The following is a 19911-nucleotide window of genomic DNA, read 5'->3' as shown; positions in this document are numbered from 1 at the left end:
TTCTCCCCATCCTCGTATTTTCCAGAAATCTCTTGGAGCAACTGATGGCATGTTAGAACAAGACCTAGCCACGGGGATCTGCAGCTTCTTCTACGACAGTGCCCCAAGCGGAGCTTATGGGACAATGACTTATCTGACAAAAGCGGTAACGAGCTACCTTCAGGAATTTCTTCCAAGCACAGGCTGCCTGATGCAATAAACAGTTTAAAACACCAGGATCAGTTTTAAAAACCTTCTTCTCCACCCTCCCTCCCTTGAACCTCTCGCTTAGTGACCCGATTCCTCACTTCACTCTACCTCAAGACTTTGTGCATCATTTAGCCATTTAGAAAGGGCACTGCCATAGGCATTTGGGTGAGCATCACTACTCTAAGGTAATCTGCATTTGCTCAGACGTGGGTCCATAAAATTAAATAAACCTTATCAGTGCGAAATTGACTATAACCTTTTGTACATCCTTAAATGCCAGAGACGAAAGAACTTCTTTAGCACAAACACTCAGATATATTCTGTTCACATTTCACACCATGCATATGAAATCAACACATTTTGTAATAAGTTGAATACGATTATTCTCTTTCACCAAGAATGGGGAACCTGTGGTCCTCCAGATGTTGGACTGTACTTCCTATCATCTCCGACCACTGGCTGTAGGAGCTGGGGCTGAGAGGCCCCTGGAGTCCAGCAAACATCTGTATGGCCACAGAGGACCAGAGGTACTTCAGCAAAACAAATGGGATATCTCAACTACTGCAGTTTTAACTGGAAATCTGTCATAGAGAAGGTGCCTACCAACTTAGAAACGAGAAGGTGAGGAAACAGAAACTAAGATTTCTTTTGAAATCTCTAAAGCAATAAAATCCAGAAGTCACACATTGTGGGAGGAAAATCCATACATCAGCCTAGAAAAGGTAAATGCGGTCATACCTTAGGTTACGAACGCTGCAGGTTGCGCGTTTTCAGGTTGTGGACCACGGCGAACCCGGAAGTACTGGGACGGGTTACTTCTGGGTTTCGACGCTCATGCATGCACAGAAACACAAATGACGTCATGCGCAGAAGTGCCGAATCGCATCACGCGCTGACGCAGCGCTTCAGGCTGCGAACGCTGCGGGTTGCGAACGTGCCTCCCGCATGGATCACCTTCGCAACCCAAGGTATGACTGTATAAACATTTTAAGTACATCTCTAATGACGTTGTTTTTTTCACTATAATGCATTGTCGGTGGCTAATCACTGTAAGATGTGTACAGAGGGTGAAGACCTACATATAAGACTGTCTGACTTGAAGAACTACACTGCTTTCATGTTGCACTGTCTAGAGATTTTGTAAATGTGTGAAGTAATCCCAATGTCAGAATGCAGGTTGAAGTTTGCCTGTTTAAATGTTGCCTGCAGGCAAATTCTCAGCCTCTTCAGAGGTAGCACATCTGCTATAAGGTGCATGTGAAATGGGGCAGCAATTGTTTCTCTCTAACTTCTTGCCAAGGTTGTTCATATTTAATAGCTCTCACTTCTTCCTGAGTCTCTGTTCCTATCATTTTAATTATTGCAAACAACACGGCTGTGTGAGACCACTGCCACAGCCTACTTAAGCAATGTCTCCCTGGCAGTAGAGAAAAAATTCCCAAGTGCTAAACTTACCTCCGGTGGTTTCTAGAGACAAACTGTTTTGAAATTGGGTCTTTATCCAATGTCCATGCACAAGATGAGTGGACTTCAATTCATGCAATAGGACTCCACCTTCCTCTCCTTTCCTTGCAGCTCCCCCCCCCCCGTTCTTATTTTTATTTTTTTGCTCCAGGGGACTCTCTGGAGAAGATTTTGGAGCTGTGGGGGCTGTGGGGGGGGGAGAGGGATGTGGAAGGTAAAGTCCTAATCTTCAGAAAGAAGGCCACTCAACACTGGTTTCCACTGATAGTAATCTTTTGGTTTTAAGCTTATATTGCTTCATAGTGCTTTTAACATATTTTATTTAGTAATAAGTCTGCTGACTCCATGAGGTTTGGAGCATGCTAACTTCCTAATCAAAAGTTACTGTTAAGAATAGTGCCCTTGGCTAAAAGTACTAACACAAAAATGTTTGGGTTTTTTTTTTTAGTTGTTCTGTTAAGATTGACTTCTGATAGCAGCTCACTGAAAATAGTTATCACTGGAACATGAAACGGTAACAAGCGTATCCCAATAGGAATCGCTCCCTGAGCAATTGTAAGATTAAGAGTGGTGCTTTTTCTTCCTTCCTGCAGAGCACTTGCATGTAGAGCACTTGACTTCAAGGTCAAATACAATGCAGACTACAGTGATAGGACACATGGGGCTTTGTAAGTAAGTCTTTATATAAGTTTATAAAATTATATACAACTCAAGTTATGATGTGATAATTCAGAGAACATATAACCAGAGGAAACTAAAACAATATTTCCTGTTTCCTCATCCTGCTATAGAGAAGAGAATGCTTAAACCTCACACCTCTGGCATCCACAAAAACCAGGGGGGGGGCCAGCTGTTTTTCCCCTGCAGGGAAGAAGCCAAGGATAAATTTATTTCTACAGAACTCTAGGACCTGACCAGCTCAGCAAGATCTAAAGCTGCTTTCATATCACAAATGTCAAAAAATATATATTTTCATCTTTGAACTACTTTAGATAAAGTAAAGTTCTGGGGTTGCGGCGCTCATCTCGCTCTATAGGCCAAGGGAGCTGGCGTTTGTCCGCAGACAGCTTCCAGGTCATGTGGCCAGCATGACAAAACTGCTTCTGGCGAACCAGAGCAGCGCACGGAAACGCCGTTTACCTTCCCGCCGGAGTGGTCCCTATTTATCTACTTGCACTTTGGTGTGCTTTCGAACTGCTAGGTGGGCAGGAGCTGGGACCGGGCAACGGGAGCTTGCCCCGTTGCAGGGATTCGAACCGCCGACCTTCTGATCAGCAAGCCCTAGACTCTATGGTTTAACCCAGAGCGCCACCTGCGTCCCTAAAGGAACTACTTTAGAGCTTCCAAATAAGCCACCTTCAAGGATAGCAAGGAGAAATAGCAAGTTTCCAGAAGAGTAGCAGCGTTAGTTTCTCCTGCAGCCAAAACTTAAAGACCATAGAGTCTTCGTCTTACGGCACCTGACGAAATGGGCTTGAGTCCAGAAAAAAGCTTATACCATAATAAATTCATTGCAAAGTTTTCCACACAAAATGTTGCCAGTTAGGCCAGTACTCGGTATTTTTAGTCTGTTTGTGGCAACTGACTCGTCAGCTTGTCAGACACCTGCATGGACGCAAAAACAAGTGGAGATGTTCAGTGCTGAACATCTAAATGACCTTGGAGAGTCATTTAGAGAGCAGAGCTTTCAGGCACATTAAGCATGTTAGAAATAGAGCGCTTGTGCGAATGAAAATAGAACCAACCAAGATTTACATGCTCACTTTGTCAAGCAAAGCGGCTGTGCTGCTAGGAAGGAACCACCTACGCTGCTTTTTTGACAAGCCAGACATGTCTAGAAAAGGAAAATTGGTTTGGTTCTAACCAGGATAATAAAATCTTACAAGCCAAGCACTGTCACTCGTCCTAATTTTTAAATATATATTCCATATTATAGATCGGGAATTAGTACTGAGATACTTGTGTGGCAATGGATAAATGCAACACTGACACGCAACCCCCTTTTATTATTCTATGTGCAATTTAGAAGCATTTCTTAATCTTTTAAATGATGAATAAATTTGGAGAATATGACTTGGAACTCTCCCACTCACCACCTCCCCCCCAAAAAACCCAAAACATTGTGGTTGCAAAAGGGATGGATATGCCTAGTGGGGTTTTTAATCTATTTTTTTAAACGGCACACATACTCTTTTGTTATATCATAAAGGGGTTTTGAAATTCAGCTCCGTTTCAGAAGTGTTTACCATGTGGTTCTTGGTAGGGAGATTCATACACACAGTGTTCTCTTTTGTATGTGAAACTCATGATAATTACTTGTAATTTTCCATTTCTGGCAAAAGGTGGTTTAGACTGGTTTATCCTAAACACAGTTACTAGGAAGTAAGCCTCTTGGGACGCAGGGGAATTTACTTCCAAGTGAACATGCACAATATTACACTGTCAGTAACCTTAACAGGATATGTTCTTCATTTGATGGTACAGGTCCTTGTTCCTAGCCCTGTTTGAAAATAAGAAAGCCATTCCCATCGGCCATTTGATGAAGGGCATAGTGGGTATCTGCCCCTGCCCATCCTGAGTAACTAACAGGAATGATTCCAGTTTTCTGATGCTGTCTAATCAAGAGAGAATCACACACCTTGGTAAATATTTGTGCAGACAGCTATTAAAGCAGGTACAGATAGTTGGAAGACTGTTGCTTCACAGACAATGTGACTTGGTTAGGTATCACCCAATATTTATATTAACCAGCAACTTTTAGTCATCCTTGGCCTGTTCACTAGGAAGGATGGAACATGGCAGGAAATAACTCCCAAGTAAGCCAGCAATCTGCTAATATTTTCCCTAGCTATGAAAAAACGACAAGCTCCGGGGAGTTGAACATGTTGCAGTGCTTGTTTTTGTCACTAGGTAGATACCCTAGACCAGGCATCCCCAAACTGTGGCCATCCAGATGTTTTGGCCTACAACTCCCATGATCCCTAGCTAACAGGACCAGTGGTCGGGGAAGATGGGAATTGTAGTCCAAAAACATCTGGAGGGCCGAAGTTTGGGGATGCCTGCCCTAGACCTCTGGAAGGTGTTATTTTATGTTTGGGGTAAGAAAATTAGAGGAGCAGATTGCTTTACAGAGGAAGAGAGAAAATTGAGGCCTTGATCCTACATCTGGGACTTGGAAAGGCCATATTGGGAAGGGGCATAAAATACTGTCTTACTCAACTAAATGTGGGCATGGTATCCATTCATAAATTACCTACTGCAACACGGACCACAAGCACAATCATAGCACAGTTTCCTGCGTTTATGGTTTCAGGTATTATGTGTTGTTTTGAGAGTTCAATTTTTATTTTGTGGGGTTTATCCAGTGTTTATATCTGTGTTTATAATATTTAAAAATATTGTTAAAGGTTTTGCCCATTGCCCTGAATTTGCAAGATCCTATATGATTCTGTGAGTTAGCAGGGCTTTTACTTAATTGTTCTCTGTACAGGCACATACTGGGAACTGTGCATGCTTCATTCCCTGTCTGGAACTGTCATGAAGCCACAGACAAGAACCATGAGCTATTACATCAATGGATTTGGCTTATATATTTATGTACTCAGCTTCATTAATGTATTCGTGACACTTACTCATTGCTGTCAACAGGATCCATCCTTTCATTCTTCCCAATCTGTCCATGTCTATTTCTTTTCAATGTATTTTCATTGGGAAAGAAAGCAAATACATATTGTATGAACAAACTAGCTGGCCCAGCCATGCGTTGCTGTGGTTCTTTCCTGTGATTCCCCCCCACTCTGTCCGGACACATGACTTATCCTGCCCCTCCTCCCCCCACCCCCGGTATATCCCTTTGACTGTTCCCACCCTGTCCCAACGCATAAGCTATCGAGTCCCCTTCTCCCCCCACCCCTCTGGCACATCCCTGTGACTGGCCCCACCCTGTCCTGACTCATAAGCTATCGAGCCCCCACCCCACCCCTCCGGCACATCCCTGTGACTGGCCCCACCCTGTCCTGACTCATGAGCTCTCAAGACCCCTCCCCCACCCCCACCTGAGCCCTCTGTTGTCTCCGGGGAGTGTTGGCCCCTCCCTCTGTTTCTCCATACCTTGGCCCCCACCTTTGGAGAAGGAACTGTCAGCTTCTGGGTTCTGTTTCCCAGCATGCACTTTTGTCTGAGCCCTCTGTTGTCCCTGGGGAGTGTTGATCCCTCCCCCCTGTATCTCCATACATTGGCTACTACGCACGCATCGTGAATATATATATATATATATATATATATATATATATATATATATATATATATATATATACACACACATACACACACACACACACACATACATATAATTTTTTTAAAAAAATAACATGAGAAGCAGAAGTTACTATTGTTTAATTTTATTTTTGGGGTTGTCATTTATTTTGGTGGGTATTGTATGATTTGGGCGTTGTTGTGTGTTTTGTGGTTTGTTTGTTTGTTTGTTTGTTTGGTTATTTGGATTTTCTAATTTTGGAGTAGGTGTTTTGAATGTTGGATGTGGTGGTTTTTTATTGCGCTGTTTGCAATGTTTTATTTCTCTAGTTGGGGTTGTCATTTATTTTGGTGTGTAGTGTATGATTTTGGAGTGGGTGGTTATTTTTTGGGTTTTTTATTTTTGGTGTAATTTTTTGGAATGTAGGATGGGATGTATTTTGTTTTTTTAATGTGTTGTTTGTAACATTTTTTAAAAAATGGCTTTTATTGTGGGTATAATTGAGGAGTATTTGGTGTTGAGGAAGGTGGGGAGAGGTTCCCAAAGCCAGGGGGGAGAGGTCTGTTTAGCCAAAGAAAAGGATTGGGGATGATGATGCACCCTGGGACCCAGAGAACTACTTTTAAAATCCCAACGGGGGGGGGGGAGATCAAATAGTGAAGTCCCACAGCCCTGTAGCAACAGAAGGTGCGTTCCAAAGTGCCCGAGCTGTTCGGTTCCATTAAAAACCCAGGAAGTGGTGAGGGGAAGGTAGGGGAGTGTAAATCGGCGGGGGGGGGGGATTGGCCACTGCAAGTACCCGAGGACTTAAACTGGGGAGAGAAAGTGCATGGTTGTGGTTTTTTTTATAAAGAAGCAGAGGCTGGCAATCAGTCATAGTATAAAGCCTAGGTTAAAAGGGGCACGACTGCCCTTACTTAAAATGGCCGCCGTAGCCTCGCATGTGACACAACGCTCACTAAATTAAAAAGCAAAAACCCCTCGCCGTGCCCCCAAGTGCGTGTTAGGGGAAATGATGAACGACTGCCTAATGCTGCCAGGCGTTTATTAATGCAGCTGCCGGGAGAGGCTTTGGGCTTGGGCTTTGGAGGTGGAATGGCCATTTTGGCAGTCGGCCTACTCAGTTTTCCCTGTCCCAACCCACCCCCACTGCTTTGGCTGACTCAGGGTCCTCCCCCCCCCATGGCTATGTGTTTCCACCCTCCCTTTGTTGTGCCCCAGTGCGCCCCCCCCTCGTTGTGAAAGGCCCTATTCTGTTTGTTTTTCCCTGCTTGGCAATGCTGCGACCTATTGAAAAAGCTGGGCCTTGTTGCTGCAAAAGGACTGTTTTCAGTTGGTTGCTGTGGAATTTTGTGATGCCATCTGGCAGCGCAGCTGCTGGAGTCTTCAGAGCTTCTGGTGGTGACGTGTAATGGGGCACCACTTTTTGTGTTTAATCATTATTTTAGGTGTGAAAGGTGTGGTTTTTTCATAATTTTTTAATGCCAGATCCCTCCCTGATGGGCAAGGTACGTTCTGCCCAAATTTGTTTCAATTCAGTTCAGCGGTTATGGAGAAAGGCTGTTTCATCCGTGTGCGCAATGCCTACATTTTTATATATATAGATGAAACTTGCGTGTTTGTTTAAGATTGTGTGCCCAGACCAAGTAAGAATCAAGCAGTAGGCGCCTGTCCTACATCCATTCATAGCCCTGTGAACTTTTTCTTCCCAGCGCACACAATGAATGGCCAAATGAAGTGAGTCCGATCCGGAAATGCACTTTCAGCCATGCAAGAAAGCACATATTTTCCTTTGGCTTCAGTTCATACAAAATGCCGTTGCTTTAACTGGCTAGTGGCTGCAGTCTATTATGTGCAATATTGAGCAAGTGGGTCAATGTTTCCAGATGTCTTAAAGGGATCTTAACTGCTGCAGTGTAAATTTAGAGTATAAACTGCAGGAAGGTTGGATTTCTTCCAAACAGGCATCAGATGTTCAGCCATGTGGAGCCTCCCACTCACTCAACCATCCCACTCCTCTTTCAACTCATCAGACTTGCTTTTTGAGTGCTTAGGCGGAGTTTGTAGACTGCCTAGTTTTCCCACTAGGGCTCTGAATATTTTATTAATCTTATTTTGGTACAAACTATTTTTTTCTCACATACCTGTGGATGGACACTTTATAGCTCTGTGCTAGAAGAGATGTTTTATTTTCAGCATGCCAGAAAGCAACTGCAATATATAACACAGCGCACAGGGCACAAAATGCATGTTATATACATTCACAGCACATGGTGTCCTGCATGCTATTGCCCAATAGTTAGATGTCTGGGTATTCACTTTTTAATGCTGTATTGAATTATGTATCACATACCAGGCTTGTAATTCTGTCAAAAAATGAGATCAGATTAGTCTGACATGACTTATTTTTCAGAAACCCATGCTGACTTTTAGTGATCACAGAGTTTCTTTCTAGGTGCTCACAGACCATTTGCTTAATGATCTGCTCTAGAATCTTTCCTGGTATTGATGTCAGGCTGACTGGGCGGTAATTGTTTGGGTCCTCTCTTTTCCCCTTTTTGAAAATAGGGACAACATTTGCCCTCCTCCAGTCTGCTGGAACTTCGCCTGTTCTCCAGGAATTTTCAAAGATTATTGCCAGTGGTTCTGAAATCACCTCTGCCAGTTCTTTTAATACTCTTGGATGTAGTTCATCTGGCCCTGGAGACTTGAATACATCTAAACTAGCCAAGTAGTCTTGTACTACCTCCTTACTTGTTCTGGGCTGTGTTTCCCCTGCTGAATCATCTGCTCCATATTCTTCAGGTCGGGCATTGTTTTCTTTTTTGGAGAAGACTGAGGCAAAGAAGGCATTGAGGAGTTCTGCCCTTTCTCTGTCCCCTGTTTGCATTTCACCATCTTCTCCTCTAAGTGACCCCACTGTTTCCTTGTTCTTCCTTTTGCTACGGACAGACCCATAAAAGCCCTTTTTGTTGCTTTTAACCTCTCTGGCAAGCCTGAGTTCATTCTGTGCTTTAGATTTTCTGACTTTGTCTCTACACATGCTGGCTATATGTTTGAATTCCTCTCTGGTGATTTCCCCCCTTTTCCATTTTTTGTACATATCCCTTTTAAATCTTAACTCAGTTAAAAGTTCTTTAGATAGCCACCCTGGCTTCTTTAGGCACCTTCCATGTTTCTGTCTCATTGGTATCGCCTGAAGTTGTGCTTTTAATATCTCTCTTTTAACAAACTCCCAACCATCATGAACTCCCTTCCCTTTTAGTATTTCTGTCCATGGGATCTCACCCAGCATTTCCCGAAGTTTTCTGAAGTCGGCTTTCTTAAAGTCTAGGATTTGAGTCTTAGTATGCTTGGTTGCTCCTTTCCTCTGAATAATAAACTCCAGAAGAGCATGATCACTCCCACCTAATGCTCCTGCCACTTCTACCCCACTAACCAGGTCATCACTATTGGTTAGGACCAGATCTAAAATGGCTGATCCTCTTGTTGCTTCTCCCACTTTTTGGACAATGAAATTGTCTGCAAGGCCAGTGAGGAATCTGTTCGACCTTATGCTCTTGGCTGAGTTTGACATCCAACAAATATCAGGATAGTTGAAATCCCCCATTACTACTATCTCACTTCCTTTAGAATGCTTGGTCATCTGTTCCAGGAAGGCATCATCTGTGTCCTCAGTTTGGCTTGGGGGTCTATAGTAAACTCCCACAATGAGATCACTGTTATTTTTCTCTCCCTTAATTTTGACCCAGATACTCTCAATTTGGCTTTGAAGTTTTAAATCCTGGATCTCTTCACAGGTATACACATCCCTGACATATAAAGCTACTACTCCTCCTTTCCTGTTTGGTCTATTTCTCTTAAATAGATTGTATCCCTCTATTACTACATTCCAGTCATGAGACTCATCCCACCAGGTTTCAGTGATGCCTATTATGTCATATTTAGTTTGCTGTACCAAGAGCTCAAGTTCATCTTGTTTATTTCCCATGCTCTGTGCATTAGTATACAGACATTGAAGACCATTTATCATTCCCCCATGTCTCTTATTTACGGATAATTTCCTCCCACCACTAGGTCTGCGTGCTTTTCGCTCCATTTGGTCCTTGACATTTGGATGATGACATTTTATACTAGTACACCTAGATGTCTCTTATCAGTTGTTTTTAAAACTAAGGCTGCATTCAGAAGTGTGAATTTTATTGGTTATAATGCTAGAACTTCTGTCCCAATTTCTAACATTCCTTTTACACTGTGCTTACCTGCTGCAATATGAAACAGTAGCTTTTAAATCAATATACTGCCACATTGCAGTAAATTTTAAATCATGGAGAAGAACTGTATGCTGGGACACTGCCCCATTTTTTGTCACATGAGCAGCAGTGCTGAGATCATGCAAACTGCAGGAAAGTTACAATGCAAAACTATGATTTTCCAAGTGAATGAGGCTGCAAATGGACTTTTTCTAGAAACAACACAGAAAGGGCACCTTAATTTTTGCTAGTTTTTGAGATCATGGAATATCAGTTTTGCCCCATTAGAGATCTATAACCAGCAAGACATACACTGTTCTTCAAACCTGAAACATGATTGGATTTTTAAAAAATTGTCTGACACAATTGTATGTTTCACAAGAGAGAAAACACTGCATATGAAAAAGCCACCTAAAGGAACCATTATCAGAGTAACCCTGAGATTATCAATATGGCACTACAGCAGTTATTGTGGGCAGCATGGTTTATATGTGTTTTAACCATATTTTTTATATCTACCTATACATCTCATTAGCAGCATTCTGCCATATAGCTACGCTTACATATCATGAAGCAGTGCCTTCCCCAGCCAGTCTGTTTTCTAGGAATGCTGCTCAATTGAACTTAACAGTATTAAGGCAGCAATTTATTTTAAGCAAATGTGCAGTGCTTGTCAGGAATTCAGCTTCTTTAGTGATTGTGCCTATTCTCAAATTTATGGACCACATTAAAAGCTTCCAGAAATTCATTGAAGTCAATGCTACCATCTTTGTTGAAATCAATGCTATGGGCTAAGCTGTCAATGGATTCATCATCCACATTGATTTTCAGGTGCAAATTGAAGAGCTTCCATGTCTGACGGAACTCATCAACAGAGATAAGACCTAAAAAGAATTGGAAGGAAGGGGTATGTCACTGAAAGTACTGCACACACGCACACAAACATGAACACACACATAACTCTTGGAGAGTTAAGGAAATTTGGAAATGTAAGAAGCCTCTAGACTTGAATTTAGGGCACCTAGGCATCTTATAACAAGCCTTGGCCGCAGTTTTTTTGGATAATAAACAGACTACTTCAATTAACTGTTGTGTAGATGTGGGACATGGGTGGCGCTGTGGTCTAAACCACAGAGCCTAGGGCTCGCCGATCAGAAGGTTGGCGGTTCGAATCCCCGTGACGGGGTGAGTTCCCGTTGCTCGGTCCCTGCTCCTGCCAACCTAGCAGTTTGAAAGTGCGTTAAAGTGCAAGTAGATAAATAGGTACCGCTCCGGCGGAAAGGTAAATGGTGCTTCCATGCGCTGCTCTGATTTGCCAGAAGTGGCTTAGTCATGCTGGTCACATGACCCGGAAGCTGGCCACATGACCGGCTCCCTTGGCCAGTAAAGCAAGATGAGCGCCGCAACCCCAGAGTCGTCCGCAACTGGACTTAATGGTCAGGGGTCCCTTTACCTTTACATTTAGTTGTGCCCAAAAATGTTCGCATAACTGTCCAAACCAAATCACTGTACAGGCCAAGACCAGGGAATGGGAGAGAGAGTGTGTACTTAACTATACCAATCTCAATGGTCAGTACACCCATGAACCAGCCCTCAGAGTACAGAACCAACATGGGAACATGAGAAGAAGCCAAACCATAGTCACTTACGGTCTGAAATACTGGAAGAACCACCCATTCCCTAGCTAAATGGTATCCCTGCCTTCTATATAGAGGGACAAATCAGTACATCAGTACACTATATCTAGCCATGGAGGACAACAAATGTCTCTAGTTTTCAGTCGCCTTGTTTCCACACATATCCACTGTTTTTGTTTTCTAATGCTGATGAAAATCAAGCAGCTTCTATAAATATCCCTCAAATTTCCCCCCTCCCCCTATCTATGTCAACTTCCAATTCACCACTTTGAGAAACTGGATTTTAACATACCTGAATGATCTTTGTCAATCATATTAAAGATAATCTTCAGATCAGCTTTGTATCTACACAGGGTTTCCACCAATAATGGCTGGACCTGGAAAATGTTTTATCAGAAATCAGAATATACCCAATCTATGAAACTATTACACAGCAAACAATTTCATGAGCTGTGCCATTATTACAGTATTTTAATGAAAGCATTTGTACATATATCACATCATCTAATGAGTCTATACATCAGTTGTGGGGAGACTTTGTCCCCTCAGAATGTGCTTAATTATAACTCCCATCATCCCTAACCATTGGGCATATTTGCTGGTGTTCATGGGAGGTGTAGTTCAGGATGCCCTGGAGAGCCAAAGGTTCCCCACACCTGCTAGAATGAACAAAGATCTGAATCCAGGTCTAGGTTCAATATCAGGCGGGGGGGGGGGCTCCTCTTTGCTCACTACTTCTGAGCTGCTAGGAATAGCATCTGGGAATAGTGATGGCCTCTGCACCCCTTACAGAAATACTAAATCTTCATTAGTTGAAAATGAAGCCTCATGTTCCAAAGCCCCATGGCCCAGTCACTCCCCGTGTAATGAAATAACCAGACAAGACAGCATCATATAGATTTTGGGTTGCTATAGATGAAAATTCATTCTAGAAACACCAGTTTTCTAGAAGCACGTTTCACACTCCTGCTTGGTAAGAAACCAGTTGACTAAGAGATACTGCAAACTTTTCTAAAACATTTAATATTCAGTAGCTTTAATTTGGCTACCAAAATAAGTATCTCTACCCTCTACCTCTTTTAATCATCTCAGTAAAGTTGCAACATGGAGTATTCCTAAACTGGCACTGCAAACTTCACAATGTGCAAACACAAATAAAAATTCACATCTGGATGGGCACCAAGCCTTCTACTAATTTGTTAGGTTTCTTGCATTCTACTGACTTGTTTAAATCTAAGGGTTGTGAGTCTATTGCCAGTCAATGGAATTTTTGCCATGAACTCCAATAGGGCCAGAGTTATGTTTGCCACATCCTAGAAGACAATACTATTACCCGCTATAGTACAGTGCAGGTCAGCAGCACATTCATTTTACATAATCACCAATGGCAAAAACCCCACAAAGTCTGCTCGACCAGAGCAAAAACAACCAATTCACTCACACCGTGCCCTTAAAATGTCTTCTTAGAAGAAAATATCATTGTGTTCAAAGGAGCTCACTCTCAGTATAGCAGCTAGCGTATTGCAACTGGGATGCATTTTTATAAACAAGAAAGGCTTTCAAAAAAGATCCCACGCCCCCCAAGAATCTAAATAGAATTAAGTGTTATTACAAGATCTTATTGTAAAACATCTTAAGAAGGCTGTGAAGGCCAGCTGCTTCCTAAACTATCTCACCTCTTTGATAGGTAGTTGGATTTCAAAATTGTCAAAATATGAAAGGTATTCAACTCTACCATCCTGGTCCAGGTAAACCAGCCGTGAACGCAATGTTCTCCAGGGGACATCGAGACATAACACAGACTCCACTGCTGAAGCCCACTCACCGGGAGAAATCTTCCCTGTCAAAAATAAATAAACAAAGAGCATTCTATGGTCAAAAGGAAGCAGGTGAGACAATGCATTTCTTATTGAGTCACTACACTGAGCATATATTATTTGATTGCAGGAGAAGTTCTGGAGTTCTGCACACTGAAATAACAATGTTAAAACTGTTAATTTAAAATAAATTGCAAAACTCAATTGCTTGGATCCTAACAAGGTAAGGCACAGAAGGCCATTTTTATGTCCTGGTTCACCACACCACCTCCCTGAGAACCTTCTCTGGAGTCATATGGGTCTCGCTGAACAACATAGAATGGGACATGGGTGGAGAGAAAAGGCTGCAAACTTTCCTGCCATGAACGTCCTTAACCATCTTTGAACCCCAGCCTAATTTTGGCTGATTCTGCACATATCCCCATCCCATGTTGCTCACGGGAGCCTCCACCACTGCCCAGAGAGATTTTCTTGGGATACTTTCCTTCTGTGAAGATCTGCAAGTTAACTTTTTTTTTAAGATGCAAGACAAGAAATGTCTTATCCATCTGAAATGCAAGATAAGGAATTGCAACAGAATTCATTCCATCTGATATGCCTAGATGAACGTGATTTGAGATCAAAGCAACCACTTATTTTAAGGACATCAGATTGGAGCCTGCCAGGGGGACGGTTCATAATATTATCTAATTTTTTTACATCAGAGATGCATAAGATATTAACGAGAAACTTGCTCACTTCAAAAGATCGCACTGAAAACTGAAAAATTCATTCTCTAATACAATTTTTTCCTTGCATATGTATACTGCAAAACACATGGGGGGCGATTGCGGATCTGGCTATTCTTGTCTATGTAATTAGACTAAATTGCATATAGAGGGCACCAATACCTCAGCTGATGGACAGAGTTTATTTCTCTGATGCCATCTCTGCAATTTCCAGTACTTATCTAAAAGATACTGGGTCTAGAGATTTTTTTTTAAGATGCTTATCTGGAATCTCCAATCACAATTAAAAACCTCTACTATCAGAGACTACAGTGGTACCTCGGGTTACAAACGCTTCAGGTTACAAACACTTCAGGTTACAGACTCCACTAACCCAGAAATAGTATCTCAGGTTAAGAACTTTGCTTCAGAATGAGAACAGAAATGCCATGACAGCAGCGCAGCAGCAACAGGAGGCCCCATTAGCTAAAGTGGTCTTCAGGTTAAGAACAGTTTCAGGTTAAGAACGGACCTCCAGAACGAATTAAGTTCTTAACCAGAGGTACCACTGTACTTCCCTTATTTTCTGGCAGCAGATGTTAAAAGTTGGCTACCTGCTAAGAAAAAGTGTGTAGTCAAACCTCCTTCAAATATACCGTACGTCCAAAAGTTTCCAACCGACCTTTTTGAACTCCAGTGTGCATCGTTTCCCACTTATTAAACCCCATTTGCCATTTTCTTGCCTGGTTTAAAACCTTTAAGAGTTGCTTGGGTTTTCATCATCAGGGCTAGCCCTGACACAACCTTCTTCAGATAGCATTACAGGGTGAGGGGGAACAGATGAAGGCAGAAATGAATGGTGTTAGCTTTTAGTGCGTGGGAGGGGGGGATGAGCATTGTTGGTTTGTACTTCAAGTGGCAGAATGTCTTGGGCAGCATTGTCCATTGTCGTACATCCTTTGATGTAACTCACCATTCTCAGCTACCTAATTGTTAGTATCACTGAAATGCAAATCTTATTGTCCTTCTTTTATAAACTATGCATCTGCTTCTAACCTCTGCTTTCTGTTTATTTGACTTCTATCTCTCACTGATCCATCATAAATACAATCACTTACATTACAGTGAAACGGAGCAACTGCAAAGTGCTGCTTTCAAATTGTGTTACCTGTGCAATTTGGATCGTACTGTCTAAAAGCAGCAATCAGTTCCGATTTGTGTGTGTAAAGTTTCTCTCGCAAGCACTTCAAAGCAGACAGCTCAATTGCAGTCACCCTACAAGGGGAGAAAGTGATTAGAATGGACAGTTAAAGAATCAAAAACCTCTCCTGAGCTGTTTAACAGCAACTCAGCATTTACTAACTTCCTCAGTCAACTTTCTTTACTTTGGAAGAGTAGCTCCCAAATCATGAACTACTTTAAAACTGCTGCTGAGGGTCTTGGCAGACCATTTAATGATTTTTCTACCCATTGCATGAATTGCAATTTTATAAAATTCAGATTGTAATACAAGAAAATGCAAAATAAAAATAAAAGTAGTACTAACAATACAGTTAAAAATCAATTTGACTATATAATAGATGTGCTGTTTCCCATCTTCAACCACAAATTCACACCAGCTGCCATGAATGAAGCTCAGTGACTACTGGGGGCAGACCAGCGCCTTAGGGACAGTTTTGCATTTTCAGTTCTATTCATAAATCTTTAAAAACTAATATGTGTGCCCTCCTTATCCTACCTCTGATGAAGCGTCTCTTTGCGTGTAGATTTGCTGACTTGATACTGAACAAAACGAGGGATCAGATCTGGGTTTAGTTTGATGTAAGCACCGCGATTACTTCCCTCTGCATAGTAGTTTGAAGCAGAAAAAATAGTGATAACCTGGTTTTTTAAAAGGAAACAAAAATGCAGTTTAAGTAATGAGGATTTCAAGCTTGATCTGGCAAGATTTTAAACAAGTTATAGGCTGAACGAAGCAATATGCATAAGATGACAAAAGCTAATATTGTGAATGAAAGCACCCTTTCCCTTTGTGCAACAGGCTTTAACAAAACAAAACAAAACCTTAATTCAAGTACTGGGCACATTGTCTTTCTCTAGGACTCTGGAGAAAACAGTCCAGCAGAAACTCCATGTGATAAACATGCACAGCTCTTCTACTGAGTTCAAGGGCAAGTTCCACACCTACATTTGTCCTCAACAAATTATTTTATTCATTTATTTATTTGTTGTTGTTGTCTAGTTGTTTCTGACTCTTCGTGACCCCATGGACCAGAGCACGCCAGGCACTCCTGTCTTCCACTGCCTCCCGCAGTTTGGTCAAACTCATGTTGGTGGCTTCGAGAACACTCAATCTTTCCCAACATAAGGGTCCTTTCCAGGGAATCTTCTCTTCTCATGAGGTGGCCAAAGTATTGGATCTGTCCTTCCAGTGAGCACTCAGGGCTGATTTCCTTAAGAATGGATAGGTCTGATCTTCCATGGGACTCTCAAGAGTCTCCTCCAGCATCATAATTCACAAACATCAATTCTTCGGCAATCAGCCTTCTTCATGTTCCAAGTGCTTTATTTATTTATACAGATATTCATATAACACTATATCATAAAAATATCAAAGAGGTTTACAGTAATATCTATATATAATAAATATTCAACCCAGATTATTATCCGCTATTAGAGAAAGATGCATACTGTATTGCCTGCCATAGCTGCCAAGTTTTCCCTTTTCTTGCGAGGAAGCCTATTCAGCATAATGGAAAATCCCTGAAAAAAGGGATAACTTGGCAGCTATGTTGCCTGCATAAGCCTAGTGGGATAGGAAAGTTTTCAGCTTGCATTTAAAGGCTGAAACACCTGCTGAATCTCTATTGGCCAATCAGAGTAGTGCACAAGGCTGGGCCAATGACATTGAAGGCTCAATTTCATGTTGATGCCAAATGAGCCTCACCAACTCAGGGGGCAACCAATGACACTCCTGCAGATGATCTCCCAAGCCATTTAATGAAGTATGGATTGGTGCCCACGTGTCTTGAAATGACTCAGTGGAAAATAAGGAGGGAGAGGTGAAGACAAGAATGAGGAGTAGCTGGCAACTCTCAGCACCCTTAACAAACTACAGTTCCCAGGATTATTTAGGGGGAAGTCAAAGTGGTATAATACTGCCTTCAATGTATACTGCAGATGGAGCCTAGTAGACAACCAAGACTCTGTGCTGATCACAAGTACCACATAAATATGGTTGGTGACTTGTATCTGGCAGAGAAAAGCTCTTGCCTTACTCAGAAAAGCCCAGAGACTTACAATAAATGAAGCTGTCAAGACTCTGAAATTTAATCTGTAAATTTCTGCTTACCTTTCCATTATGAATGATCTCATACCCATCCTGTTTGCATTCGTGAGACCGGATGAGCATTTTCAAATTATAACGTCTTAGCAACCTGGCAGTAACATCTGGTCCGAAGTAACAACCTCCTCCTCGTAATTTGTTTGGTGTGCATCCATTCTGATGTTTCGGATCACTCCAGAGAATATCCATCACCTTTCAATAGCAATTAAACAAAATGCTAGTGACCATCCATCACTGGAATAATGTAAATAATAAAAAACAGAGTTTGGCAGGTATCTACAAGGTCATCCCATCACTGCATTTAATGGGACTCCCTCCCCTTCCTCTCCCCACACACTCCCCAAATCTACTCCAAAGGCTTGGGGGAACCCCTAAGACTGGAAAGTCCCATTGCCCTATTGGAAACCCTTGCTGTGACAGCACTGTGTTGAATAAAACCCTTAGAAAGAAATATGAATCAGGGTTGTGGGGAACCTAACTGGGTTTAGCTCAAAACAATATAATTTTATTGTACTAGTGGTGGTGAAACCTTATGACACTGAATAGGTAAATTGGTATGGTGGCACAGAATGTTGGCTCGCATAAGGAATGTTTGCAGTTCAGTCTCTCTGAGGGAAAGGAAAAGATATCTGTTTGGCTGCAGTTAAACCTCACAAAGTCTTTGGATTTGGGGGAGGTTGCCTGAGGGGGGGCATCCAGACAAACCTGTTTGCTGAGCATATGTCCTGATTTGTTCACAGGAAGATCCGACAACACTGGAAATTAACATTCATTCCAGTTTGTATGTGGGGAGGTTAGATGACCTTACATCAAAACAAGAGCCTTTCCCACTATTTCCCTTGTTCCAAAAATTCTGATCTCTTGGGGAAGGCAGTTTGTTGTGCAAGACCTCCCAGCCAGCTAGAATTGTGCAGCCTGAATTTGCCAACGTGACTGGATCTCAACAGCGATGGTCTGGAAGTGCCTTGGTATCTGAGAAGGGATTCCAGGGGGCAAGGAAACTAAAGTGCAGGGAACCCCTGAGGCAAGGGGGCTAAAGGAAGAATTCAAAATTGGCATTGTATTGCAAAAAGGCAAAGGTAGATGAAAGAGGTTTGAGGGTGAGGGCAGAGGGAATACTAAACTCAGACTGTGTTTTATATAAGGGATGTTCAAACAATCACCCCTTACATGTTGAGAGGGTAGGAACACACCTAGAGAGTATACCACTGGAGAGCCCATTCTGTGAAGGAACTCAACCCATATACCCTTTTGATTCAGCCCAACATCATCCTCAAAGCATGAATGGGTGTTCATTTAAGCACTCACATACTGACTTGACAAACCAGCCATTTTGTTTTGCCTTCAAGCTTCTAGCAACTATAATTTGATTTTAAAGTAATTAGCATGCCCATTACATTATCTCAAAAGCTTGTTTCCGGTTTTTGACGATTATTTCTCAAATGTTAACATTTTAACAGCCAATATTTGGGGGGGCGGGGCGAGACTTATGTACAGCTTTAGCATACTTGCTTCCACTCCTTTGTTGTTAATTCTGAGGATGTGTGCGATGTGGTATCACTGCGAGGCTTAAGAGATTGCACCTCCGGAAGGAGACTAGAACTGCCTCTGCCAGGGACGTTGCCGAGATGCTCTTTGACATCAGACACATCCCTACTGTATCGCCTTCTCTTGCTAGGTGATGATGTGGACCTCGTGGCCTCTTTGAGAGAGGTGTGCTGCCCGGAAAGGGACTTCATGGCCTCCGTTCGGTGGGAACGGCTTTCTACAAGACTAGCTCCATGTGGCTTATGGACCGTCTCTGCATTTGACTTCACTGGCCTCAGCACAGACTTCAGCTATAAAGACAAAATTAATGATTGCCATTTATTGGTCTAGATCAGCACAGGCATATTGCTGAATTCTGACAGTGAAAGTGAAAATATAGTAGCTGGTCTACCAGATGCAGGTGAGAAGCAATTCATAAATAAGTGCCCTTCAGCTCTCTATATTGGACAAACAGGCCAAACCCTACGCCAAAGGATAAATGGACATAAATCTGACATCAGGAACCAGAAGACAGAAAAACCAGTAGGAGAACACTTCAATCTCCCAGGACATTCTATACAAGATCTCAAAGTAGCTGTCTTACTACAAAAGAATTTCAGAAATAGACTGGAAAGAGAAGTTGCTGAATTGCAACTTATCACCAAGCTCAAAACCATGGAGGGACCTGGTTTGAACAGAGATATCGGGTTCTTATC

General features: G+C 42.2%; 2 protein-coding genes across 5 annotated transcripts in view; one reads left to right on the top strand and one right to left on the bottom strand.

The window, feature by feature from the left end:
• The window catches only part of PHKA2 (phosphorylase kinase regulatory subunit alpha 2), a 50122-nt gene extending 49684 nt beyond the window's left edge, over positions 1-438 (top strand). For all 3 annotated transcript variants that reach the window (XM_035116586.3, XM_035116585.2, XM_035116584.2), the window contains one exon: positions 26-438. In XM_035116586.3, the coding sequence (XP_034972477.1) occupies positions 26-199 (174 nt within the window). In that variant the 3' untranslated portion in view covers positions 200-438. The remainder of the gene's footprint in view (positions 1-25) is intronic.
• Positions 439-8855: 8417 nt separating this feature from the next.
• Positions 8856-19911, bottom strand: part of PPEF1 (protein phosphatase with EF-hand domain 1) — a 52208-nt gene continuing 41152 nt past the window's right edge. For both annotated transcript variants that reach the window (XM_060273513.2, XM_060273514.2), the window contains 7 exons: positions 19177-19506; positions 17675-17860; positions 16061-16203; positions 15491-15597; positions 13475-13638; positions 12091-12175; positions 8856-11045 (listed from right to left, as the gene is read on the bottom strand). In XM_060273513.2, coding sequence (XP_060129496.1) covers positions 10852-11045; positions 12091-12175; positions 13475-13638; positions 15491-15597; positions 16061-16203; positions 17675-17860; positions 19177-19506 — 1209 coding nt within the window. In that variant the 3' untranslated portion in view covers positions 8856-10851. The remainder of the gene's footprint in view (positions 11046-12090; positions 12176-13474; positions 13639-15490; positions 15598-16060; positions 16204-17674; positions 17861-19176; positions 19507-19911) is intronic.

The sequence above is a fragment of the Zootoca vivipara genome, chromosome 4 (assembly GCF_965207765.1).
Source record: "Zootoca vivipara chromosome 4, rZooViv2.hap1.1, whole genome shotgun sequence".
Lineage (NCBI taxonomy): Eukaryota > Metazoa > Chordata > Lepidosauria > Squamata > Lacertidae > Zootoca > Zootoca vivipara.
Note: the sequence above shows the minus strand (reverse complement) of the source record. Positions and strands in the feature narration are given on the sequence as shown.